A 27,689-nucleotide genomic window follows, 5' to 3' on the forward strand; every position below is an offset into this window, starting at 1 on the left:
ATGCAGTTAATCAAGAAAGCAACAGGCAGATTAACTGCAGCTGCAGCCTAATTTACAAATGCAAGTTAAAACTGCACCGGATGCGCGACAACTAATGCTATCAGTCACTCTCACTCTGGGTGTGTGTGTGTTGGTGAACATTCGAGCAGAGAGTGACTCATTGAGAAGAATTTATTGTGTGAATATGAATGAGAGCCTGACTAGGAGCATCTTTGAGGAACTATGTGTGTCTGTGGAGGGGGAAAAAAAACAGAAAAAGAAAAAACATTCAGCAGATGTCTGACTGGTTGAGCAACAACGTAACAGGCCTGATTTCTGTGAATCAACTTCATCGAGGGAGCAAGTTTAAGCTCACAGCGCATTTCCTATTACTGCAAACTGCTGCAGCCTGTAATACTCCCTGGAGAGTGTACGCACGCACACGCACACACACACACACACACACACACACACACACACACGCACGCACAAGGCTCAGTCTTTGCTGTTTTTCTTTCATTTTTAAATCTGGACCCATCTCCAACAGAACCAGTGAGTAATGTGGGAAAACAGTCAGAGCATTTACGAACTGTGTGAGTGTTAATGTTTTAAAGCTCTCAAAGAAGTGCAGAGGTCTAGCTCTCTTTTTCTTTCTGCTCACCCGTGGTGACCCCCCCCCTCCCTCGGCAGAGTCAAAGGAAAGAACACAGCAGTCTTGTTAGTGTCATAAACCGTATATAAAAGACAACCACAGCCACAGATGCTATGAGGAAGAGATTCAACACACCGATCTTTCTAACTTCCAGCAGGATCGAAGAAACAAAAAAAGAAGTTGACAACATAGAGTATCGATTTGTGACCTTTTTAAATACTTTCCTCACGAGTTTATGGTCTCAAACTCTATTTTCAGTTCTCTATGGATATAAAATGATCTTTATTTTGTAACTTATGGAGCACATTAGTGTTGAGAACATGAGGAAACAGTAGCCTGCCCAAAAAGATGCACAATGATCATGTAAGGGTTACAAACGGACTAAAAATAGCAGCTTTCTACCCATAAAAATGTTTTTATTGTTCCTATAACTTTTTAAACAAGACTACTATGTTTTATATCTTTAACTACAGGAACCAGCATCATAGAAGCAAGTTTTTGTTTTTTTGGTGGTACCTATGTTCAGACCTACATGTACAATGACTGATCTAGATGTAAATATATGAAGTTGTGTCATCAGGATAAAAAAATACCCCCATAAGCAACAGCCATGTTAGCAAGAAATAGTTCTAAAAATGTGCCTGCAGTGAAGTCCAGGCTTTATTAACCACATGTGCAACAACGTGTTGTCCTGGGCACACAGTGAAGCAGCATTAAAACAAAGTACTGACTATTCTGATCTCAAGTGGGCCAGACCAATCAAACAACATGATAAATGTGTAAAGTTGCCCAGACTCTCCTGTAAACCCACAGTAAAAAAACACAAATTAATACAGTAGATGGTGAAAAGTTATCATTTAACTGTTTATTCAATTCAATTCAATTTAATTCAATTTATCCATTACTTAATTGCTTTGGTGTAATTAGGGATCTTTATCAATAGAGAAATTGTAAAAGTTATGAAAATATAGTTAAAACTAAAATCTATGCACTCCTTTTTTCCAGAGCAGTCCAGTGGGGCCGATTCCGGTCCCCGGGCCTTATGTTTAACACCGCTGCTCTATATGATACCATTAAAAAAACAAAACAACAACAACAACAAAACCACACATAGTGCTCTTTTGTAGCTGCTGCTCAGCACACTGCCAGCTGGTTACTATGTCCGCTTAGCGTTGGTGTGAGTGCAAGTAGGAAACAGCCCCTGAAGCTATGTAGCCCTGAGAATGCTCTGTTCTGAAACTACTGTCTGATGATGGAAAATAATTTTTTTTTAAAGTGCAATGTCCATAAAGACATGCAAAGTGATGGCAAAGTGATGCAAAACACCTAAAAACACAAGCAGCGCCACAGTGTGATGTGAGAGGAGTGGGGTCCTTTTGCATGACTTTGTGCAGAGGCCTGTTGATTCGTGACATGTTATAATAATTAACAGATAATGCAATAACAGCTATTTACTGTCCCTGATATGTTTGAATTCGTTTTGCACCAAATAAAAAGCATTAAAAATGTCGGTTTAGCATCGTCCAGGACGGGGGGCTTTAAATGTGAGTCACAGCAGCACATTCTCACTGCTGTTTTCTCCCCCTCCCAGACAAAAACTTCAAACCCCGTCTGTGAGGTCTGCGAGCGACTACACAGCCTGATTCATTACTAGAGAGACATCAACACACAAAAGCTATGCTTGTACCAACTACTGCCTGGCATCGACCTCCTCCACATCCAGACGCAAGTAACCCTAGAGACTGAGTACATTGAATGCGTAAATATACAATAGCGCCCACGGGAAAGCTTTTCATTTATGTCTTAAATTACTGCTCCTCTTTGTCTCGACAGCTCACTGCATTGTTTTGCCAGCAGACCTTGAGGCTATGGCCTGTTCCTCACCCTGCAACTGCGGAAGAACGCAAGGCTGCAGCACACTGCCACTTTCACTGTTTTAGCAATTATTTAGGACAACTTTCTGCAAATTATTGATGCATCCAATCTGATTGTGGTTGGTTTAAACAGTCAAGAGAAAAAAGCTCAAGTTTTACCAGTAAAACACAACATATATACAGTGATACCGGACTGGTTGCGTGGACCTCTGGCCCGCGTTAAAGGGCAGCTATATGCTGCTGAGTGCTCGCAAAGCTGCATGCGCTGTTGTCATGGTGGTGATCGAATTTGGGACCAATCACACGCCTCTGCGATGCTATCTGAGCTTAATTCTAATTTAGCTCAGAATTAAACTTCCCTTTTTAATGAGGCCGGAAATCATCTTATTTCACAACGTTCGACATTATCAGTGACACTTTGTCAGTGTCAGCTTGTTCGGGCTCGTTACTGTTATCAGTTATCTTTTATTGAAATATATTAGACATTATTTACGGATTAAACCCACCAAAAACTGTCTTTTGAAGCTTTGATATCCCCACGAGAATGACACTTGGCTAAAAGTTATAAGTTTCTGTTTAAAATCCAGATGGTGATGAAAGAACATACGAGATTATGACTTTTATTGAACCAAAATGTCAAATTTAATCAAGTCCAGCAGCAGGATTGTTTTTTTGCGGGGCTTTTTATTACCGTAAATTGAATATGACTGTTTAAAGATATTCTCTGAGTCATGTTTTATCCATCATTTTGAATTTTTTGAGCAAATACGTTACAGTTTATCTGATAATGAAAGTAATTATGGGTGGAAGGACAATTTCAAGTAAATCCTTTCATAATACAGTTTTTCTGGGACGAGAATGTCAACTATGAAATATTAAGCTGATGGTGATCAGTGCCAGTAATAATACGACACCACAAATTTTCACTTTGAGTCAACTTTCACTACTATGTTTCAACTTCAAACATAAGCACAGTCACACAGATATGACAAATATGAAACACAGATATGCAGCAGTGACAATACAGCCTACATCCTGGGCTGTGAATTCCTAAAAATGAACATGAGTTTGTAATAATTGCCTTGTATAGGTTACATCAGCCAGGAAAATGTGCCCCCCCCCCCCCCCTCATAAAAATCCAAATATCAATGGACTGTAATTAAAGTCTTTTTTTGAATGATTTTTGATTGAAGATAAGTATTTTTTTCACTTCTTACTCAGCATCTTTAGCAGTTAAATGGCAAATGGACTGATTCTTATATAGTACTTTTCTACTCTCCCGGAGTACTCAAAGTGCTCTATACAACATGCCACATTCACCCAATCACAGAAGCACTGTCTTCTATGCTTTTAAGTGCTTACTAACTACCATTCACACACATTCATACCGATGGATGCATCACAGAGCAACTTGGGGTTAATATTGTGCCCAAGGATATTTGGGATGCAGACTAGGGGGAGCCAGGGATCAAAGCACCAACCTTCCAATCAGTAGATGACCTGCTCTACCCTGACCTACAGCAACCCCATCACTCCTTTATTATATTTTTCATTATATTTTTACTTTTTGCATTACTTTTTAAAATAGGTTATTTTATGTATTTAATCCAAATCCTACAGGTCATATTCGTACAAACACAGTTGCTTTAATAATGTGTGAGCTGATCTTCTAACTTTTATATCATCATTAAAGTACCAAAAGAATTATTTTCACCATACAATCATAAATTACTATTAAAATAACTTTTCTTTTAAAAAATTAAAAAAACAATCAAAGACAAAGTAATTTTCAGACATTGTAATGACTCTTCTTTCACCTTGGTTTACACACATGGCAGCAGGTGTAAACAGTTGAAGAAAGTAGCGCACAAACAAACAGAGACACGGCAACAGATGCAACCATGCAACCTCTCACCCACACAAACAGATCTACAGTCTGTGCGCACACACCCACACACACGGGTGACACACAGGATGTTTGGAGTCCAAAACAATCTTCCCAGGGTCCCTTTCTCAAGGCCGTCAGCACAGCAACTGACTGACACTCAACATTCCTCTATCCCTCCGAGGGTCACCGTAGCCAACGCTGTCCGGGGTGCATGCATTGTGTGTGTGTGTGTGTGTGTGCTGCACTGACTTTAGACTCTGCAGGGTTACCAAACCAGTCTCTGGAGAGATTCTGCAAACTGTATGTGCATAGTTATCCTACACACACACACACACACACACACACACACACACACACACACACAGCTTAAATGGTTAGAGCACCACCCATCAGACCCTCTTCAAGCATGGGAGGTCATGACCTCAATCACAGTAACCAACACATCGGCCTGTACTTCCCCCAGTTTGACGTCGGGATCACTGATGATTTGTTTTGTGCTTTTCTTGTCTTTGATATTCCATTTAAAAGGACTCACACAGCGCAGTAAAATAATCTTACTAAACAAGCAGAGACCTATATCCAAAACCTGATCCATTCTTCTGTGCAACAAAGTGTTATTGTTCCAAAATATATCAAGAAACTACACCAGCCAAGTTTCCTTCTAATGATATTATGTTTTTCCATATAAATCATTCAAAACAAATCCAAACTGACTTTCCAAACCTAATTGGTTGTGATTTTTTTACACTAAAAAGAAATGATTTTGCTGTTCCTAATGTTCTGACATACAGATATATATTAATGCTAATGTTTAAAAAGACCCATGTTTCAGAGAATGAGGTCAACAAGTATAAAAGTAACCCCTGTGAGCCAGATGGGACAGGGACTATCCCTGATACAGTTATCTCCGTGGGCATAGAAGCCCCGCCCAGCTGCTATTCAATCTTCTGTTTGCGAGAGTCAGCCAATCAGCAGAAAGCTGGCTTAAAGGGAGACTACCTGCACTACCTACTGAGCGTCTGCATCCAGGCCTGCTGTAAGAAAACAGTACAAAACAACTACGTTAGCTTTAAACTACGAGAGAAAAGATACGCGCCTCTGTGATATAACTAGAAATGTCAACTACATGAAAGCAATGTTTATTTTAGTAATTTCAGGAAGCTACACAGATGTCATGTGTTCATTTGCATGGTTGACATTTAATGACAACACAAATACTTCATATGAGAAATGCTTTTGTGCATACTGGGTCAGACAGACTAACTCTGGCTTTGGTGTGTTGATATTAGCTACAGAAAATGGCCAGCTTTAATCTTCCTCTTTGTGTCTGTCTGCATGTTTTTTAGTGGACATTTCTGAGCCGTATATGTTACAGGATTGTGTTTATAATCTAAGATGAATAGCTTATTGCGCCGCCTGAATCTTGGCTACTGTACACAAATTCCTGGTATGTTTGTACAGAAAAAATTGTTCCCTTTTTAACGACTTTATACAACACATACAGCTGCAGCTGGCATTGTTTTTCCACTCTGCTGCTTGATTCGCACCTGTTGCGTGTGTCATGCAGATAAACACTCCTGAGTTTGCCCTCCATAGCTGGTAGGACAGAAATAGACTTTCTAAACCCCTACTAACTCCAGCTTTTGTCTTTGAGGAGGTCTCTTTTGGCTTGCAAAGAAAACAGATCCAAAACACGATAAGAACTTTAGGTCCCTGCTGAGGATTACATAGACGGAGAGCAGCTGTAATCACAAAATAAAACATTCATGCAAACTGAATCATGTTTGAATTTAACTCTGGCAGCAGTAGCATTTTGAGATTTGTGACCTTTTTTAAAGCAGCTGTGCTAAAAATGCAACTTTAAAATAATCATCACTACGGGCATTGAAGTTTAGTTTAGTTTAGTCTTGCTTTAAAAACATTCACGTCACTGAGAATAACTTGGTACAGTCACCTCTGCGCAGACTAGCTGTGCATATAGGTGGAGTTCATGCAGCAGGAGATCACTAGAGCTGATCACATTCACTATCAGCTCTATCTGTGGCATCATGGAGGATGTGGGAAACGCACACACACTGAGCACTACTTGTGGGGTTACCAACACTGATGTGATGACTGTGTTCTTGGAAACCTGTCAGAAGCTGTCAGAGACGTAGCCTTCTGTAATGAATAAATGTGTCACTTCACTGTGCGCTGCCCTCCTTGCTTAGTTCTCAGAAATACTGATATATAAGCAAATATGAAGAAGTTAAGACAGCGCAGTAAAGATTCACAGAACTGAGGGCAGTTCCTCGTAAATGAATTAGCTGCGGTTTTGCACACGAGTAAAGACCAATTAGTAAGTCTGACAGCGCAGAAAAAAAGAAGAAAGGAGCAACATCTTTCTGAGTTTGTGAAAACACGACTCCTGTGACAGCAAGCTTGAAAAGCCAGAGAGTTACAACATAACTTATCAACATGCATTTTTATACACATACAAAGCCTTTGAGCCACGAGAATATACTGTAACATGATATAAACAAGTCAACACTTCTGAGTAACTGTTTGTCAGTTATAGGTCATGCATAGCTGTATAATGTGCCTTTATTCTGCCAGTGTTTATGCAAATCACAGAGAAGCATTTTCCCCATTTCTCCATTTTTTAAACCCCTCAGCAGCACTTTAAATGTGAGATATTCACCAGTGAGACTTCTGTCATCGCTGAAGCACAGCAGAGGGATATGGCATTTCATTTTGTTCTGCTTCTGACATTAAAAAACCCCAACTTTTTAAAACCTCAACTGAAACAGAAATCACGTATCAGTTACTCAAGATAATCCTCAGACCCACTGAGAGTTTTCATTGGATCTTTCTTCTACCGAAAACGTGCACTGTTTGTACTGGGGCTGCTTTCGACCAAAGACATACTCCCAATAATAACATCTGACAGAGAGGTCTGTGAAATACTTTGCGGCACAGAAGTCTTTGGAAATACATCTTTCTTTGGAAATTAATCATTCTTTTTTAAGCTTGAAGCACCACAAACTGACCTGCACTGCATTGATAACCAAAGGGGAAGTGGTTTTATGACCCTAAATAGAATTGCATGGTAGCGACACCACATTCGGGGTGTCTCAGTGGGCTGACAAGTGGTTCTTAAACACAGGGCAGCCACTGACGGATAATCATGGAAAAAAATATGAAGTGAAACTAAGCTGAATAAATATCATCTCTGCAGGTTTTCCACTTTATGAACGACTTGCTTATAATCTGGGATATATAGCAGGGTCACAGAAATCCCAATCTGAGTCCCCTTTCTTATTTAAATCCATTTCTTTACTGTCATTATAGTAAATGGCAAATTGACCAATATTTATATACCACTTTTGTTTTGTTTTTTTAACCACTTCAAGTGCTTTCACACTAAAAGCCACATTCACCCATTCACACACACACTGATTCACACAGCACTTTATTCTATAGGCGATAAGAGCTTTTATCCATCACTCAGACACCGCATCAAGGGTAGTTTGGGGTTCGCTTAGACACAAAGAGTGGAAGATCTGGAAACCGAACCACTAACCTTCCTTTTGGCCCCCAAAAACTGTATTTAAAATAACTATAAACTATTGATATATATTTTCCCAAACTCTCTTATGGAAAGACAAATGTCTGTGGATAGTTGTTACCAGGTCATCGCCCTAACCGCTGTTCCAGTGGGACCATTTTTTCAAATTAAACTTAAATCTCTTTATCACGTAAATACAAAATAATCCATTCAAGATGAATTTTCCCAAGCAGCACCTTTTTGGAGACTTTGCTCCGATGGTGAAATGTGCTTACTAAGAAGCAGAAAATAGATTATGTGATTGTGTGTAGTGGTGAGCAGAACGTGAAACTGCAAACACTTACATGGGCTTTGCTGCAGCTGAGTTTCCAAGTACTTTAACTGATTCAGTTTTGCATCAATGAGCAAAATCTTGCAAAAATATTTTCACACCTGCATGACACACTTTTCTCAGTAGAGAAGTTAAGAGATGTATCGTTTTGAAAATCTAACAGACTATGAAATAACAATGAAAAGCTGCCCCACACCTCTTAGTCCTCCATAAACTGTGCTTGTAGTTGTGTCGTTATTTGCAGCATGGCACTGTTTATGCTTTTTACTAGCTGAGAAAATTTGTAAAAAAACAAAACAAAATGCAGCAGTGAATGGAAAATTGCTTGTTTGTGTAGGATCTACTAACCCACATGTGTACTTGTGTCAGTTATGGGTGTGTGTGTGTGTACGTGTGATGGTCAGTTAAGGGTGTGTTGGGTCCAGTAACTGTTCATATGTGGGGAGAAAAGTGTAATCCTTTCCAGCATGAAGCACATTTTTCTTCACTCCCTTTCTGCTGTGCATTTTTGTTTTTTGTTTTAAAACTGTGTGCAAATACTAAAATAACAAATTAAACTCAACTTTAACTTTGACCCAGACATAAGCCGCACTAATCACTCCTGTCTTACTGGGACCAGAGAAAGCTCTAAATGTTTATAAGCTACAGCTCATTTAACAAATCATATCAGTTTGCAACAAGATTTTTTAAAAAAAGAAAAAAAGAATGAGTCCCAGACTTTCTGAGGTGAAATTCAGAGGCATAGATAATGAATAAATGTTAGTTGTGTTTGGCTCTCTAGTGGGAAGTGTAGTCCAGAAAGAACCGGGAGGAGGGAGATCTGCAGGGTTGGAGATGTGCCTCAGAATAAGCCGAGTGGAGAGAGAAAAGTGTGATGAGGAGAGGGTAAAGTACGCATGGACTTGTTACAGCCTATTTAATGCTTCACAGAAAAACTGTAATGAGAAAAAAGTCATTAGTCTGCAGATTAGTTTCTCAAATAATATTTAATAACTTAGTGCCAATACACGTGCCCTGAATGTGTTTGTAGACTGCACAGAAAAGATGCAAATATAAAAACATTTTTAGTACTGTATGACCAATTTTAGTGCTTCTACGGTGTATTTAGTGGATTTTTAGAGATTTGTGTAGCGCATTACTTCCAGTTAACCCTTGCAGGCTGCATGACACTTTCAGTGTTTCAGATATCACACTAATATCCGAAGGTTTTCTTTGTTAGGAAGGAAAATAGCTTGAAAAAGTAAAAAAAACAAAACACCGACAAAATGTAAATTTTTAACTGACTTATTATTCTAGTATGTGAAAACTTATAAAATATACCACAATTTGTCAGTAAATAACACTTGGAAATAAATCTTATTAATGAAATAGTTTAATCAGGGATTTGTATTTTACTGAGAAAAATACATTAGAGTCATATTAAAGTCCCGTATGCCTTCAAGCTGCTTTAGGTAGAAGTAACAAAGATGTTGTTTAGCGCAGTGGTTTCCAACAATTTCTGAAGTACCATTAATACATGTCAGTCGTCTGTTCTTTTATTGCAGTGTCATAGTAAAGCTCTTCTGACTTTTTTTTTCCAGTACTGTTGCAACTTCCTATATCCGACATATACCTCACCTCTCTGCTATATTACACAATCCAAAAAAACTTGTTGCTTATCATTCAGATTCAGTTCGTTTTTTGAAACAAGCCAAGTTTTTCTCAGAATGATGATTAGTTTCACAGAGCCTCTTTAACGAGAATCGCACCATGTTTAAGTTAGTCTGACTCTCGTTCACATTCCTGGTCAATATACATATACACATATACACACAAAATCTCATGTCTCGTCCCGATAACATATATATCACAAAATAGTGCATTTTCTGTGAATTCTGTGGATCTTGGGCAACTCGACTTGTGTGAAGTGTATTCAGCTGGGCGTTGTGTACTGGGGTCGAGTGTTTTGACCGATGCATGAAACTATATATTTTTAGATTTAAGTTGTAACGGCCGCAATTTGGGGTTTTTTTTTTTTGAGTATTTATAACATGGCGTGCTGCGGTGAAAAACCTGTTCTAACGTTTGAGTCTGTTTATTTTGAACACCTGACAGTTCTTTTTTGCTTCTCATCCGTAAACTCTCTCCATACTCTTTCACGTGATTCTTGCGTAGGTGGTAGAAGAGGTTTGTCTTTGAGTTTGTGGTGTTTGCGGCATAATTTGCATAGTGCCGTTTCCTGGTCCGTTAGAAGAAAAAAAAGAAAAAAAAAGTTTCCTGGTCCATGTCAGACTTTTCATAGCCAAACCATGTCCACGCTACAGAGGTAGCAACAAGGTCCTTGATTTGTTTTGACTGGTCCTCCTGTTTGGAGCTACCTGGTTCTGCCTCATCTTCACTGGTATTCTCTGTGTCTGCATCCACGTGGTGACCATCCAAAAGATGAAAAAGTATTGCCGTAAACAGTGTATTTTGCAACACCACAAAACAAAAGATGCTGTATAACATGAAACGATAGACGTTTTAATTTCGTTATCCAACATATTTCATCATATCGCACAGCCCTAGTGGTGAGTGTCTGCACTGGTGTTTGGCTACGCAAAATAAAGTGATTCATGATCTCCCTTATTTACCAATCCGAGGCCTGTAATGCATCTCAGAATTCCCAAATGGCAAATGGGTGCATGCAATATACTGATTCAGTAATCTAATATAATGCAGTAATAATCTATTATTTCCATAATACCACCAAGGCACATCTGGTCCATCTGTGAACCACTGCTTTACATGTCTGAAGGTGCTGAAAGGGAAAAAAAATATGTGTGCAATTTTTTTTTTGCAGAGTTTGCACAAAAGTGTTCGTTTCTACAGTAAAACCAAATGTGAACAATGATAGATTTTCACACTAAAAGAGAAAAACAAACAAAAAGCCCTCAATAGCCACATTTAAAGAACAGGAAGTTTGTCTGCAGCCTTGAGAAAATTTGTAAATGAGAAACAATTTTAGAGCACAGCCAACCTAAACAATTAGCAAACGGCAGATTCTCACAATGACCTTGTGGGAATCAGATAAGTAAATGATCAAAAACTGGTATTATTAGAAAAGTGCTAAATAAATATAACAGGCAGAAACAGATTAATTCCCCAAATCATTGCGTACATTGAGCTAAAAATAATGCAAAACAGTCCTGTGGCTAAAAATGTCCTTCTTTAAAGTCATAATATTTATTTTTCACTTATAATGGTTTCCAATATTTGCTGAACTAAATTTTAACAAAGTTTTGCATAATTATTTCAACTGTGTGGATCTCAAAAAGAAAGAAAAGAGCAACCATGGAAAAACCTGCTCCAACTGTGCCTTTATGTAAAGATGTAGAAAATCCTAGCACAATAAAAGTAGGGGGTACAGGTTAGAGCTAATCATAGCATTGCCACGGCTAAAGCAGTACACAAACATGGTGTTGGTTGAGGGATGTGCTCTGCTGAGTGCATTGCACTAAAGAAAATTAAAGGAAATCACAGAGCATGCAATATGTGACCTTTGAATTCCTGTCTGAGTTCAGCATTATGATTTTGGGTGGAGGAAGGCCAAACAAAAGGGGTCAGCCTTGTCTTTGTGCAACCCTTTCTTCCAGTGCTTAGTCTGCAGCTCATGCTCGTGCTGCATTAAACATTTCCAGTTGATTTTGCAAAACAACTATACACGAACTTCATCTTCTGACGAGTGCTATGCAGTTCGTTTCCGTGACAACAAACCACCTTCGATAAATGCACATGCCTAATATCGCTGCAATTTTGCTTACTCAAACTGTGACATAATTGTTCTTGGTAATACAATAGCCTTTGCAGGTGAGTGTGAAAGTGTGCAGGTGTGAAAGTGTGTTCAGGTCTGCATGGGATCTGATGAAGAAGATGAACAAAGGCCGAAAAAAAACTGATGGGTGAGGGTGCTGCAGAGCTTGGGGGCTTTCCACACGCCACTCAGCAAGGTCATGTGCGCTGGCACTGTGGTTGTAGGTTGCACACACACACACACAAAACAGAGGCCAACAAAGAGCTTACGACACGAGGGGGGAAAAAAACACATTTAAAATGCATGAACAAATAAATAGTAGCCATGTCATGAGTCACACATATGCAGTTTTCTTTGACACAAGCAAAGACACATAAACGCAGCATGAGAGGACCGTGTGCAGAAGACGACAGAACTAGAAAGACACAGCAAGAGATCTGACAAACATCTTGACCACATGACTCTAACCACTCTACTTCCTTTAGATGTTTCTCTAGATTTTTGTCACACTGAAATACACACAGGCAAACACGTGCATTTTCAGCACTGTGAGAGAGGAGAGAGAGAACTTTTCCACTCTGCATGAGAAATATGTTGGGCTCCTTTAGACTTAATACAAACAAAAAAAAGAAAAAAAAGAAAAATGATGTGACAAGCTGCCTGCTGCCATGAACTTTTTCTTGTTTTCACCATATCTCAGCTCAGCTGCTTCTGCTTTACAGTGTTCTTTTAGGTATTAAAAAGCAACCTTTTGAGCCTCACTAAAAAAAAAAAAAAGATTAATTCAAGTATTTAAAATGGCATCAATTTCTTTACTATTAAACCTTTCCAGTCACAGAGTGAGCAGGCTATGAAAGGTAGCCCTGATTGTTTTCTTTGCAGGTACAACCTACAAGCTGCTCGTGAGGTTAACTTTTATTCAACCAGGAAATATAACTCGTGAGATTAAGAATCCCCCTGACAGGCTGCATATTTTACGATGACAGGAGAAACCAGAGTTCCCGGTGAAAGCGAATCCCGTTTATACTTATTGGAAGTAAATTCTTGACCTGCCATGAGATCTTTTACAACTTCTACTTGCATACATCCTCCTCAAAGGAGTCAGATATCCAAGTCCAGTGCCTGTGCTGCTTAGCTGGCTTCTTTTCTAATCACAGATATTCACTCTGGGCTTTTTAAAAATGCTGCAAAACTATGTGGAGGAATAACTGCTATGCATTAGTAAAAGCCCTCCGGTACACAAGTCTGTTAGACTCAAGCTGGACTTTCTAGATTGCAGTTTAATGGCTTCATGGTAATGGGGTGACCTCTACCAAAGACCAAGGAATAGTGGGAAAAAATTACAGAAAATTATGTGGTTATTATTTGACAAACATCCAAAAGCACAAATATGTTTGGTTTTGTGGTTTTAGGAGGCGTATTTTTGACTTTTTTTCTTGAAACCTGTCTGAAAAATTAGGCAAATTTCCTAATAGTTCCTGGCTATTTTTCTGCGCAGGTCTTACAAAGTTATTTTTCTGGGTTTCCATTCATCCTCTCCTACGGATACTGTTAATGACAAAGTTATGGAAACACTGAAACATAACTCAGATGTTCACTGAAGGCTGTTCTGCACTGAATAAATGAAAACGAGCTGCAGATGGAAACATCCGATCTGTGTGGACAGATGAGGCCATCACAATGCTCCTCCAATCAATATGCGAAACAAACACTAATGCAAAAGTTTGGTGAAGGAGTTCATATTGTTTGCCATGGCTTGTGGGCTTAACTATTTCCCTGTTAATTATATCATCTTGTTGTAATTTAATGGCAGGCAGCTGGAGAATTAGTGCAGCCAGCTGTTTAACAAACCAACTCCTCATAACAGTGGATGGAAACATTAATCTGCATTGTTTTCAGGAGATTTTCTTAAAACATTATTAAAAGTGCAACGCTCGAATGAAAACATAGCCGGTGCTCGATCCATATAACTAAAGCTGAATGACAAATTAAAGGAGAAGTGACCAAAATAAAGTTATGGGCCGGTGATTCTTCTAGTCTAAAGTTTGATGGAGCGATGTTTGTAAGATATTCCCTCATTTGGTGGTTTGATGATGAAGGTGGAAGGCAGTGTCAGTACAGTCTTAAATCTCTCAAAGGTGACTACAAAGGTCATAGCACAACTGTCTTGCATACAGTACTCAAACCATTCGATGTGAACGAGGGCTTTCTAGAACTATTTCAGAACAACTCGGTATTGATTTAGCCTTCCTTAAACTATGCCAGCATCTCCTCGCAAGGGTTCAGGATTCCCATTAATATGTAATCCATCTGTACTAGAAATATGAAATTTAAGAAAAGATGCTATTTGATTGTTAGTAGTCAGGAACTATTTGACTATTCTTCTACAAATAGCAGTAAAAGGATGTGAAAGTGCTAATTTTGCTACACTGCACCTCGATTTCGTTAATTTTTTTCCTCAAGGGCTTTTTGAGCTGTAGTCGTCTTTGGCTTTGCCCGTTTCTTCTGTTTGTACTAATCTCACCGGAGCACACTTGCTTTACCCGCCGCCTGGTAGGTAGTAACGCATTCATCTTCTATTTTGGTTGTTTAATATTGGTCTTCAAACAGCGTGTAGGTGCATTACTGCCACTTTCTGGCAGAAGAAACACCTTACATCATCCAAAGCATCGACAGAAGATGGAAAATTGCTATTTTAGAATGAAAAATACTTGCATAAGCGATCCCATTTTTGTTTTCATAATTTAATGACTAATATATTTAAAAATCATGGCCATCCCTGGAAATAGGATCAGCTGTTCTTTCCTGCTGTGAAGTGCGTGGGTAGACAGGTTCATATAAACACGTCAACTGAGATGGATCCGGTACATAAACTTAAAGAGTGTTTCCATCACAAATCTGTACATAATTCATATCACAGGACATCAATGCAGAGCGATAAGAATTAAAGGTTAAAAAGTGCCTTTGTTTTGTCTGCCCATATCTAGATCGGTTGAGGCAAGTTGAAGAAGAGGAACATTTGCCAGTGATCTATTGTCTGTAGTCTAGAACCTTTGAGAAGTTTTACTCCTTTGAAGCCTTGAGATATATCAACACCAAGTGCTTTTCTTGGAAATTTGTGGGCTTGTACTTGGCAAGATTTCTCTGAGTCATCATGTGCTCCTGACAGGAGTCATTACTGCCAGTTCTTACTGAACACTGGTTTTCTACTCAGTCTTAATCCCTCAAGCCTACTTTCATGCAAGACTGGTCTGTGAAGACTTTTTAATTAAGACGCAAAATCTGAAATTATATATATAAAAAAAGACTCTGGACAGGGAATTGTCTGAAATCCAGCACCGGCAAATGGAGCTCTTATGTTTAACCACACAGAAAAAATGGCCTAATGAGACATTCTGGTGAAGAACGACTAACACTGACACTAGCAAGCTACCCGTGCTCACTTTTCACTTTCTAATCACCAGGCTATGTACTTGAAATCTTTCGTGTTTATTATGCTCACTGATTCGTGCTCCTGTTGTATCATTTCATAGCACTGCCACTTCAGCTCCCACTGTGACAACATACAGAGGCAATTTTGTGACTAGTTTTGTCCAAGCACTTCACTGCACTTTCCCATGACTTTACTTTCAACACTGTGAACTCAGCCATAATTCAGCACCTCACCTTGCCAGCAAACCTTTAAATCCAACTCTTTGAAACGCCACAAGAAACTGATTTCAATAAGCTCCACACAGGACTTCCAGGTGATGTCATATAATAACCCATCCACATAACTTGCTGAATCTTCCAGCCTCTGTCAGCTGCTTTTAATGTGTCTGATGTTAAGTCCAGGTGCTTTGTGAAATGTTTGTTTTTAGTTAGGGATAACCAGCAAGACTTCACTTGGTCAGCAAGAGCTGAAGTAGAAGTATTCAGCCCTTGTGCAGGGTGTAGCCTGTTGAATTATGTAGAGTTGTGCTTTGGATGGTTCCTTTAATATTTACTTTCTTCCCGTTTGAATATAAATGATTAAGAAAAATAAACATATGACTCAAATTCAACACAAAAATTAACTGACTCGCCTCTAAAGCAGTTTCAGTAATTAATGAAAGTTGAAAACTTCATGAAGTTGGATTTTGTTGTGTTGGCTGCTGGCTTTGTACATGAACAATGGAAAACAGTTACACAAAGCACGAAATGTAGTGTTAGAGACTGGCAAAGATCAAATGAGAAAGCCAGCAAAAAATGGGACATCGAAAGTAAACAAAACTTCAGCAAATCAATCTGCGCCTTCAAAATAAAGAATCTTTTAATATTGCCAGAGGAAAAAAGCAATAAAAATCCAGTTTTCCCCCACAAATAACTTTTGAGCAGGCTACCTGGGTATTTTTTTCAACTCTATTTTATACATTTTTTAAAATATTAACAGTTGGACATTTTAGCCTCTATTTGACATGACAGTGCACAGAGTAGACAGATTAGTAGGGAGACATTGTGGGGAATGGCGCCAATCGTTCCCCCAGCAGTACAGATTCTAGCCTTTGGTTTAGAAGTCTCCAGTGCACTCAAGTGAGCTATAGTGGCATCCTCCTTTTAGTAAAATAGTTTCAAACTTGTGCACCCAATTCTTGTTTTTTTAGAGTTGTTATTGATGCTGTACAAGCAAAAAAGAATAGATCACATAAATCATTAAAAGCCCAAAAATGACCGCGACATTCATGCCCATGATGTGGGTATATAAACTTTTGACCACAACTTCATGGCATTATTCACTTAGTAACCTGAGAATGTGTGGGTGTGCCGTCTTTCACACGTCTCACCCACACAAAGGCCAGCCATCAATGAACTACCCGAATGGTCACAGACAGAACGTAATGTAAGCCGAAAACTTATGACAATCTTTTTTTCCCCCACTATGACTTGAAGCCATTTTAAAAATCCTGCTCTAATCTCTACATAACCCTCCAATCAAATCCACAGTAGCGCCACATACAACTCTCATTAAAGAAAAAAAGACATCAATAAACTCATCCAGCAAAACAGACCTGTTTTTCCTTCACTTCAGAGTCACTATGGGCGGCCATTACATTTCAAAACATTTATTATTCCAACCAACCACACATGCTCAAAGCCAACTGGCTAGCTGTGTAAGGTCTTTGCAGAGCTTTAACTATCCTGATTTTTTTTCTTTCAAAACATCCCTCAGATCCCTGTGGGCTGGATGAGATCAGACGATGTAAAATTAGAGGAAGTGAGGACGAGTTGAGGCATGTGAGAAGAACCTTTGTCCTCTTCAAACCTTGTTGCCTTTAACGTCACAAACACGAACATGAACATTTAGTCTCGAGTCTGTTTCATCTGTCTCGTTCCACCAAATGGATTCGTTACCTGAAAGTTTTCACCTAAATACATGCGGTAAGCGCACCTTTGGTGAATAGTCAAAAATGCAAGCGCACCCACACACATTACATGACTCAGTTACTTGAAGGCATCATTTGAAGATTTCATGAAACTCGATCCCTGGAAAGCAGAAAAGATACAACTTTGTGGGTGAGATATGAAGACAGTTCTGAGTAAGAAGGAAACTATTTCTGAAGAGAGACAATCTCTGCTGTTCTAAATACCTTTGTGAACGGTGACAGACTGATCATTGAGCTTCTCTTGGAAGAAAAGACATATTGCATTTCACTTTGCTAGTGTAATATTTCCATTATTGATCAATCTGCTATTTGATTTGAGAATCAACTGACTAAATGTTTGGCCAGACAATGGAAAAACATTATATTTTTTGTTTTTTACAATCACAGCTGGGTAATGTCTTGCAGGCAGTCTTTTTTTGCCCAACCACCACTCCCAAACTCAAAGTTATTCAGTTTACTAGAATACATAAAACCTAAAGATTTTTCTAGATCATGTAATCAATCTATTTCTTTACTGATGTGCTTAAGTCTGGTTTGCATTTTCTGAGAAAGCTTAAATCGACTTTGTTTCTAAATTAGTGTAAACAAGTAGTCATCCGATGTCATCGGCATACTGGAAACATGTCGAAAAAAAAAGTTTGTAGCAGAGAAATATTGTAGTTCCAGTAAAGCCTCGGCACTGTGCATATGATCCTCACGAAGTAGGACATTATTTATGGAAAAACACACTGATGTTGAGCCTTTGAAATGCCATTTTCAAAAGCTTGGAACAGCACAAATAAAAATCGATTCACTTTGATTGTGCCGGCTTAGCAGCAGAAACCACAGAGGCAAACTTTTAAAAATATGCATGTCTCAATGTGAGAAAAAATGCATTTTTAAATGATTCGATATGGATAAAATGGGCCTGTAAATATGCCTATGTGTGAAACGCAAAGAGAAGACTTTTCACGAGGGAAAATTAACTTTAATAAATTCTGATATTTTTTTGATTTCAGCCTAACCGTCAGTCTGTCTTTCTCATGTCTCCTCCTGTTGTGTTTCCTGCGTCTCTCTCTCGCCTGGTTTCATTCTGTTTCTCGGACAGCTGACTGGGGCCCATGTGTTTAGGGCTTTAGTTGTGGTATGCAACGAGCCAAGCCAAATTAACGCTGCATGTTGCCATATGAGAGACTGAATTACAACAAGTAACACAGAACAGATGGACACCAGAGTCTGTTTGAAAACTATTTTCCACTGATGCTGCAAACTCCTCTCTTACTGTCAGTAAGAAAGTGCAGAGGGAAAAAAAGCAGTGAATGTTCACTGAAAGAAAACAGCATCTAATGCATATAAGAAAGCATTTGATTCTGTTGATTCGTTGTGGTAAAAATCATGTTTGACTCAGAAGATCCATTTTTGAAAGTTCTATTTCAGACTTTTTGGCTGCAGCTTCATGATAAAGCATGACATATTAAATGGGAGGCAAAGAAGAAGCTTGTACGATACATGCTCACATGCATATGTGTGCGAATGTACAAACACATTAAGACAGTGAAGGATCTGCTCGAAAATCAACAATATACATGATGCATGCACATGTACACACAAGCATGAAACAAGAGCATGTGGGAAAGATTAGAAGAGCTGGAACAAACACATGTGAATGGACAAGCACGCACATATGCGCAGCTGAGATGAGATGGGATGAGATGAGAGGCGTATGATTAAGATGAAGTCTACAGGAGGTCTGAGGAAACATATCAGACTGTAGCAGTCTGTGGGAACTCTCTCTGGAAGACAGAGCCACGATTTTCCTGGCAAGACACAAACCTTGTCTGTAACCTTGACTACTGAACATCAGATGAAAGGAAAAGTAGGAATCGCTATTGAATAAACAGCCTCAGCGGTACAGACACAGTCAAAGGAAGGAAAAGCTAAACAAATTATCTCAAACACACACACACAAAACCTCACAATAAAACACTTCATTCATCACAATAAATAATTTAAATGAACTTGTAACATTAAGTTCCAGCGTTGAACACCGAGGCGAGATGAGAATTTGGAGACTGCTGCTCTTTTTAGCTGACATAACAATTTTCACTTCTGCAATATTTCAAGAGTTACATTGTCTTAACTTTGTTTTTTTACACTATAGATGATTTCACAGCTATGTGTACACTCACAAATAAAAGACTTGACTTATTCCTACGGACCTAAGACAAGGCTAAAAGGCTAACTGACTCTAAATTGGCAGCAGTGTAAAAATTGGACGTAGCCACTATGGTGTCATTTTAACTCTGCCTTTTCAAGCCACTCTGTTAGTACTTCAGCAAGCGCCATACTGTTTTCTTTTCAGCCTCAAGTGATCATACAGAGTTATCAGTTAATGGCAGCAAGTTTTGTTAGCAACTGCATCCATAAACTGTACAGGTGCATCACACAGATGCACATATCAAAACTGAAGGACAAAGTTATTGGATGGTCTGTATCTTCTTAGCAAGATTTTTACATAAAAATGCACCAACAGCCAACAGTTCAATGACTTTAATTAGCAGACAGCAGTCAGCTACAGCTGCCTTTGTTTGCACACCTATGATTCTAAGTAGCCACGCGTTACACGTAAAAATTCACCCCTATAGAGGTCTTTAGATAGGGGGAAGCCATCCACAGAAACCAGAATTGTTATTTGTTCAAGGCAGTTAATAATCTATGGTTGGACATTTTGCTTTTTGGAGCCTGCCTCAAGTGGCCATTTGAAGAACTGCAGTTCGTCCAACTAACATTGCAGGGTGCTGGAGTCTATCCCAGTACACACCGGGCAGGACTTGAGTGCACATTAGATGAGACATCAGTGACTCACTTAGTTTACACAGACAGTGGTGGTTCAGCAAGCAGCAGCCTGGAAGCCTAAAAAATGAAAGCAATTGTGCTATTGCTACTAATTTGACCAAACTAAGCAAACTAAGCAGCAGAAAGCAGTTAAAGTTGCGTTAAGTTCCTTAACTAGAACACCATCGTAATTTTAATGCACTATTAGGTTAGAGGATTATAGGCTATAAGATTTTCACAGTATGATAACCATCTGAAGAAGGAGATCAGATGCTGTGATATACTTAAAACATGAAACCAAGTTACTAATTTTGACAGGCTGCTGATGACGGAAGGATAAAGATATAGAGATATATTATCTGTCTTGTTGCCCCTTTTTTAAACACTAAAAATGCACATTCTATGTTAATTATGTCAATTTTAATATGAAACCCAGTAAACAGTTTCAACTTTACTATAAATATGTGCAATTTATGACCAATATTTGACATTATTTTTCCGTAGAATATTAAAACAGTATAACAAATTAACTTTGCAATCACTGAGGAAGCAGATAACTCTCACAGCTGTACAGAGATATAAAATGATGTGGTACAAAATGTTCTTTATTGTGTTGCCATCAGATAAACTGCATTCACAGATCAGTTCCTTAAAACTGCACTTCTTCTCACTTTTCCTTGATTATACTCCATGCTGCAGACACGGACACGGATGGAGTCCCAAGAGCTGAGAAGTCATTCTCTCAAGTCGACTACTGGGGTGCGCTGCACTGTAATGTAAGCAGGCTGGCAGGCAGACATCCCCGTGTACACTCACCTTCATCGTCTGATCACAGAATTTACATCACTCAGGCCTGTGTGGACCCAAGTGTACTCACGGTGTAATCGAGGCTTTAATCTTCCACACAGTACCTATAGCAGCTGCATGTTTCAAATCTATTTCAGGCCTAAATATGGGCTAACACTTCAGATTATGCAGAAGTGAAACTGCCCTCAGTTTTAACTATAATTATAGGACAAAACAGACATTTGTTAGGACTTGGCTGAAGGGTGGCTGCATCTTTCCCAGAAGTAACCTTGCTGACTGTTGCCTTTAGCATGTTTTTGCTTTTAAAGTCGACCTACTAAAACGGCAATAGTCGAAGACAACCTAATGTGTTGCATAAAATCTTACAGGGTATCATCTTATTGGTTTATTGCCTTTTCAGGCTAATACTAAGCAACCGACAGCTGTGCTGTTGCCTGCTGCTTTCTCACGCAAACTCATTATCAGTTTCCATGCAGCTTGCGCCTTTGTGCTAAATGAGCTCACTGATATTACTTCTGTTTCTCACACATAAAGATATAAATAAAAATGCATGCGTACTCAGCTCATGGATTATTATGCTCTGTGCAGCCAAGATATGTGTGATGTGTGCAGGCGTGCATGCTCACACACTGACACATTGCCTACAGATGTGAGAAACACCAATTTTCATTCAGAATAGGGAAACTGTACTAATAGCAACCTCAACGCATTCCAGCTTGGTGTGTTTAAATAACTGTTAAGGGCATGAATGCATGAGGTTTTCATGTGTACATTAAATGTGAGAATGCTAGTCCACAGCTCTCCTTCCTTTTAAGGTCATTCTCAGGCCCTTATCTATCTGCCTTCCAAGATCACACACGCACGCACACACACGCACACACACACACACACACACACACACATTAAGAGAGAGCGTACTCACAGCACCAATGCATTAAAGCAAAATTGCAAACAGCCAGGCAAATCCTGCCAATGTCTTCCCATTCTAAATAAACACGCAAGCACGTGCACACATGCACAACTCTGGCTCTGAAATCTACTGAATTACCTCACACACATGGTTAGGGCTGTAGGCGGCTGAGGACTCGAGGGCTGCTAAATATAAAACTCTACAGACACACATACAGCCTCAGACACATGCACATGCATGCAATGTCTCTCTCATGGACCTCTATTTGTGTCTGAATGCACACTTGCACACACCCTAAAGAGACTAAACTCTGCTCACAGTGGCCTTATAGATGGCAGGGCCCAGGACAGCATTCGACCTGCTCTGATTACTGGTTTAGGGGCTAAGTGTGCAACTACATGCAGCCTCACAGCTGGCCCCATCTGGAAATATTGCAGGGTTTAATGCCATGAGGCCTTGTAGGGGGAGCTAAGCATGCAGGGAGAGAGAAAAAAGAGAAAGAGAAAAAGAAAGAAAGAAATACATCCTGCTGTGCTGTGAAGAGCTTACAGCAACAACCGATGTCATGTTTCCAACTTACAATTGCCACTTGGCATTAATAAGTGTTAATTAAGAAGTAATACACCATTCAGGCACTACATTTAAACCACTGACAACTTTAGTGAATAAAACTAATCATCTTACATTGAGTCCTATCATTCATCACCACCCACCTACACATCGTGGCAGGCCAACACCCCCCTGGAAATATACTGTACAATACAGAAGGGATAATCCTGGCAACTTATTTACTGGTTGATTAAATGGGAAGAAATACTACTAATAATAAATAATAATAGTTGACTAATCCAAAAGTCAGAAAGCTTGTTGACATGTGTCACTTTCACTCACATTATCAGATTAGTTTGCTATGTGAGGAACTAATGTTTGCAGTGCTAGCAGCAGCAGCAGCCTTCTTCTTTCTTTACTTGCAGGTTAACATGAATATGCATATGCTGAACATGGCTACCTACTACTCCTCTCCAGTGGTTATATGCCAGTTTACTCTGTTGCAGCCAACATATGGATCGCATACAGTTCAAAGTACTGCTGGTTTGAGGGTTGGGTTGTTATCCATCTAAGTTTCCACCTTGCTTGTTTACATCTACCTGCCACCTGCTGCAGCTACAGCTCGGTTTGTGATCTCGTAGACCTAACAGTAATCTGAACTGCACTTTGATAAACTGTAAAAAAAAAATTGAAGCTATATAAGCATTATTTTTAATTATCTACTAAAAATCTCAATTATATTCAAACCAAAACTGTTCAGACCCCAGACTCCAATCTGCCCAACCATCTGTGGGATTCTTGTGAACAAGCTCGATCCACTTAGGCCCAACCCTGCAGGTATCAGGTCATTGCACAGCCCTGACAGGGTCAGAGATGTTTTGGTGGCATTTGGGTAAGTTAACTAATGTTAGATTGACGGTTTTAATGTCGTGGTTGCTTCGTGTAAGGAGAAAAGTTGTGACTGGCTGCAGAAAACCCCAAGCAAACAGGAAACAGTGTGGGAGGTGTATCTACTCACCAAGGATTAAAAGAAGACATGAATGTTGCAGATTCGTTGATGTAATCGAGTGAAAATGTCACAGCGAGAAAATACTGAGCTATATTTCTGAGCTACAGAAATGCCCTGTATATTTATGTATATTAATAAAGGGATGTGTAACAATAGTCACTGAAGTACGGACTGATTAAATCTATCTCATATGACTAGCATCTTAATTTCCACTTCTTTAACTAGGTTAAAGGGTAAACCAGTTAGGCTAATCTTTAAAGGGTACCAGTGTGAAACAAATCATCTATGAACTGTGATGACCCTATTGTGCATGGAAAGCATGAGTGAACCTGAAGCTCATGCTCTCCTTTAAACTAAGCTGTGACTATATGACTAATATCTTTTCAGTTTGTGTTTTCAGTTTGGTTAACAAAAAAAGCTTAGTGTTTATCATCAAAACACTCCCTCTAGATGCCACTGAAATATAATCAATCACCAGAAGCAAAGGTGAAATGCAAACCGCCAGTAAGACAAGACGTTTTTTTGAGGCAAAGCTAAATGTCATCACAGCTTTCGTCTTGTTTTGTCATGTGGCAAAATATTCACTAAAAGGAGCTTCTTAGAGGCAGTAAAAATACCAGTTATGCAAACAAAAACAAACACAGGCAGAGAAAAGAGATGATTTGAAGGAGGGGGGGGAAACCCCTGCAACTAAACAGCTGGAAACAGGAAATGACTTTGTGCCTTAATGTGTGTGTGCTTGTTTTTGTGTGTGCGTTAATTTAAGAGTATGTGACACTGCTTGGCAAACTTTACCCAGCCCTTTAAAGGCAAATGTGGGTTTCCATCCTATTGACACAAACAGATCTAGTGACCTACCATGCATAGATATGAAACACAAGATGACGAACCTGTCAGCTGTAATATGTCTCAGTGTGAGCAGTTCTGAGAAGAGGTTATTTAAAAAAAACAAAAAAAAAACACATGCACATCTGCAGAAGCGGCAGACACAATCCAGTGAAACTCAGCAAAGCTCTCCTGTACGTAGAACAGCAGCAACAGAAAACGATGAGTGGTTTTCATGAGCATCTGCTTGTTGCAATCAAACTAAACATCAAGAAGATAAATCGTGATGTGTGTAGATCAGGAGACGATATTTTTAATTGACTTCTTCAAAATTTCTGAAAATACATTTTTTGTTTTCTTTCTTTCTCGCTCATATCTATAAAGTACTGAGGATGCACTTGTAGTGCATGACTAGTCTCTTTCCGTACACAGTTAACAAAAGCTGCACACTAACATAGCTAAATTCTATTTGTTTGAATCATCCACCCATAGGAGGATATGAGGTGACAGGAGGGGTTACACCGTGACTTTTCAGGCAAAAAAACTCTAGTCTGGTGTGCCGAGAAAGAAAGTAAACCATTTGCAATCTCCTTTAATTTGCAACATCATGGCATAATTTTATATGTTTAGTTGCCTGACAAGCTAAACAGTATTTCTGTAACCTCTTGACTTAGACACTCCCCACACACTTCGATGACTTTTATGTCCAATAGAGACCAAAAGAAAACTATAAAAAGTGTGCAACTTAATAATTATTTTACTAAACAACTCGTACTCTTTTGTCTTTTCCAAATTATAATAAAGGCAGATAAAGGTATTCATACTAGCCTGACTAAATAAACTGGAAAAAATTGAGAACAGTGCCATCGGTACCATTCTTACACTTCATGGATGCAACCAAAGGTGAGCAATCAGGCCAGAAGATCATACAAGGGTTTTACAATTCATGATATAAATGATACTTCTTTCACATATTTAGTTTAACTCGTGATCACATGAGTAGTTGTGTACACGTGAGATGGGCTAGGCCGGGACTAGCTGGTTAGCAGCAGTGGAGCTTTCAAAATAAAATACTTACACATAGCAGCATTAATGATTTAATCTGTACGATTTCTCTGCAGATAATGTGGCAGATAAAGAGAGACCACGATAAACGATTGTGAGATCACCTAAACCTACATGAAACACCAGTCCACTGATAAGGATGTCAAGACAAATCTTTCTCTATCTTTCTCTTTGTAAGCAAAAGTCATGAAGCTGTTTCAGATGGAAACCCCAGGAGTCAAATTTGTACAGAAAGCTATTTAGAAATAAAAATGAATATTTTTCACCTGCTGTGTACTGTTTTCAAAGAAAAGCCCACATATTATCATGTGAAACCACAGCTGAGCTGTTAGAGTTAAGTGGATCGTGTGTACAATGAATATAAAGTGTGCAAAAGCTTGTGTTTCTACCTTTGGAGGATCATAGAGCTCCAACTGGTAACTTTCCCCTGCTCCTCTTCCTCCTTGAATGTCTCTGATCCTCCTGACCAGCAGGTGGCAACGCTGCCAGCGGGGCTGTGAGTCTGAAACAGTTTCGTCCACCAGAAAGTACCTCAACTGGCCCTCTTTACAGCAGCCGCTCGCCTCGGATCGCCTCTGCCTTTTACTGCGAAACCTAATGAAAGGAGCCATGATCAGCTCCTTCATTCCAGGACGGTGTGAAGCAGCTGTGGGTGTGGCTTCAGAGGAGTGGGAAGAAGAGGATGACACCTCTTCGTTGATGGAGGAAATTGCACCCACTCTGTCACCATTATTTGGAAGATTACTGTTGGTGGTGGTGGGGTTCCTAGGAGTGAGGTCCCGGGATGAGCGCGGACTGGTTTGGGGTGATTTCTTTAAAAGCTTATTTACAGACTTCCGGATTTGGCTGAAAGAGAAATGTGTGACTTCTGAGTTTTCAGGGTTCGAGGTTAAAGAGTCAGAAGAGTACCGTTCAGATACCTGGCGATGATCTGTGCCAGAGATCTCCTCGTTGCTATGGCTATGAATCACCAGTGTCCCGCTGCCAATTGTGCGAGATCCTGAAAAGGAGTTTCCCGCAGCGCATCTCAGTGGCAGCTCCTGCTCCCGGCTCAACACCACCGGCTCCACTTTCGGTGACGCAGTCAGTGGAGCAGCTCCTCCATTTGGTCTGCCAGTCTCCCGATAGTCCTGCACCCGAGGCAAAGTCCGCACTCGAGTGATTACAGGCTGAGAACGAAGGACCACTGGAGACGATGAGGAAGCGCTACCGGAGGCGGCAGAGCTTGTGTTCTGACCAAGTGGCGTGCCGTCTTTGTCGACCTCACAGCAGAAGTGTTGCTGGAAGAGGTCGGTAAACTGCTTTGAAAAGGTCTCTGGTGGAAGCACGTCATGCTGTGGTCGTTCTCTGGCAAAACTCCGGTAGTGCCGGGCCAGCTCCTGGGCTGCGGCGATGGCATGCAGCTCGCAGAATTCCGTCCAGCCTTTTTGGGCAACTGCCACACCTTGGCCTGCTGCTGTTGTGGTGTTGGCTGGATGGATAGTGTTACCATTCATTGCAGTAACCAGAGTGGATGAGAATCACTGCGGAACAGAAAAAGAAGGCGGGTAAGAGAAATGAATGGATGAAGCATGGAAGAAAAGAACGAAAAAAGCCAGAGGAGCAAATAACGGGAGCAAGATATGGGAATGCAATTAGATCAGGATAATGTGGAGGGTTGTGCAAGACATGCAGCACTAAACATGGGAAATGGCACAACAGTTACAGCACATTTTGAACTGCTTCAAAGTTTAAAAACAGTTCAAACACTAAGAAAGAACATTCAAAACTCTGATTTCATCTGAGCTTGATCTGTAACGGCACAAATTGGATTACATGGGCCTGCAAAAAATCTCTGGCAATCAACCAGAGTATCCTAGAGTATCTCAACACAGGGCCACGGTTCACTCAAAGGACAACTGGTTACCATTCAGTTAATGGGGGAAAACGCAGCGAGTGTACACATTTTAAGTAAATTTCAGGAAATTGTTTCCTACAGCAGAGGCGAGCAGAGAGAAAGGAGAAACTACGTTCTAACCTCCACTGATATGGATGATGGCAACTCAAGTATTTTATGAATGGAAACAGTAATTAGTCAGTCAGACAGAAGGTGAATGAGGCCCTGACTGAGGAAGTACGCTTAGAAAATCTCTCAATCAGCCACACTGCCTATATGTTCATCCGTGTGTTTGTGTATTTACACGTGACCTATTTTAATGGTCCTTCCGTTTTTTCCCCCCAATGTATCACTCATGTTTTAAAACACGATACACAAACAACACGATT

The 27,689-nt window shown here is 39.7% G+C and overlaps 1 protein-coding gene across 5 annotated transcripts in view; it reads right to left on the reverse strand.

The window, feature by feature from the left end:
- sh2b3 (SH2B adaptor protein 3) overlaps positions 1–27,689 on the reverse strand; it is a 61,612-nt gene that overhangs the window by 15,433 nt on the left and 18,490 nt on the right. For all 5 annotated transcript variants that reach the window (XM_019365642.2, XM_005473444.4, XM_003451110.5 and 2 more), the window contains exon 2: positions 25,814–26,947. In XM_019365642.2, the coding sequence (XP_019221187.1) occupies positions 25,814–26,920 (1,107 nt within the window). In that variant the 5' untranslated portion in view covers positions 26,921–26,947. The remainder of the gene's footprint in view (positions 1–25,813; positions 26,948–27,689) is intronic.

The sequence above is a fragment of the Oreochromis niloticus genome, linkage group LG12, assembly GCF_001858045.2.
Source record: "Oreochromis niloticus isolate F11D_XX linkage group LG12, O_niloticus_UMD_NMBU, whole genome shotgun sequence".
Classification (NCBI taxonomy): Eukaryota; Metazoa; Chordata; class Actinopteri; order Cichliformes; family Cichlidae; genus Oreochromis; species Oreochromis niloticus.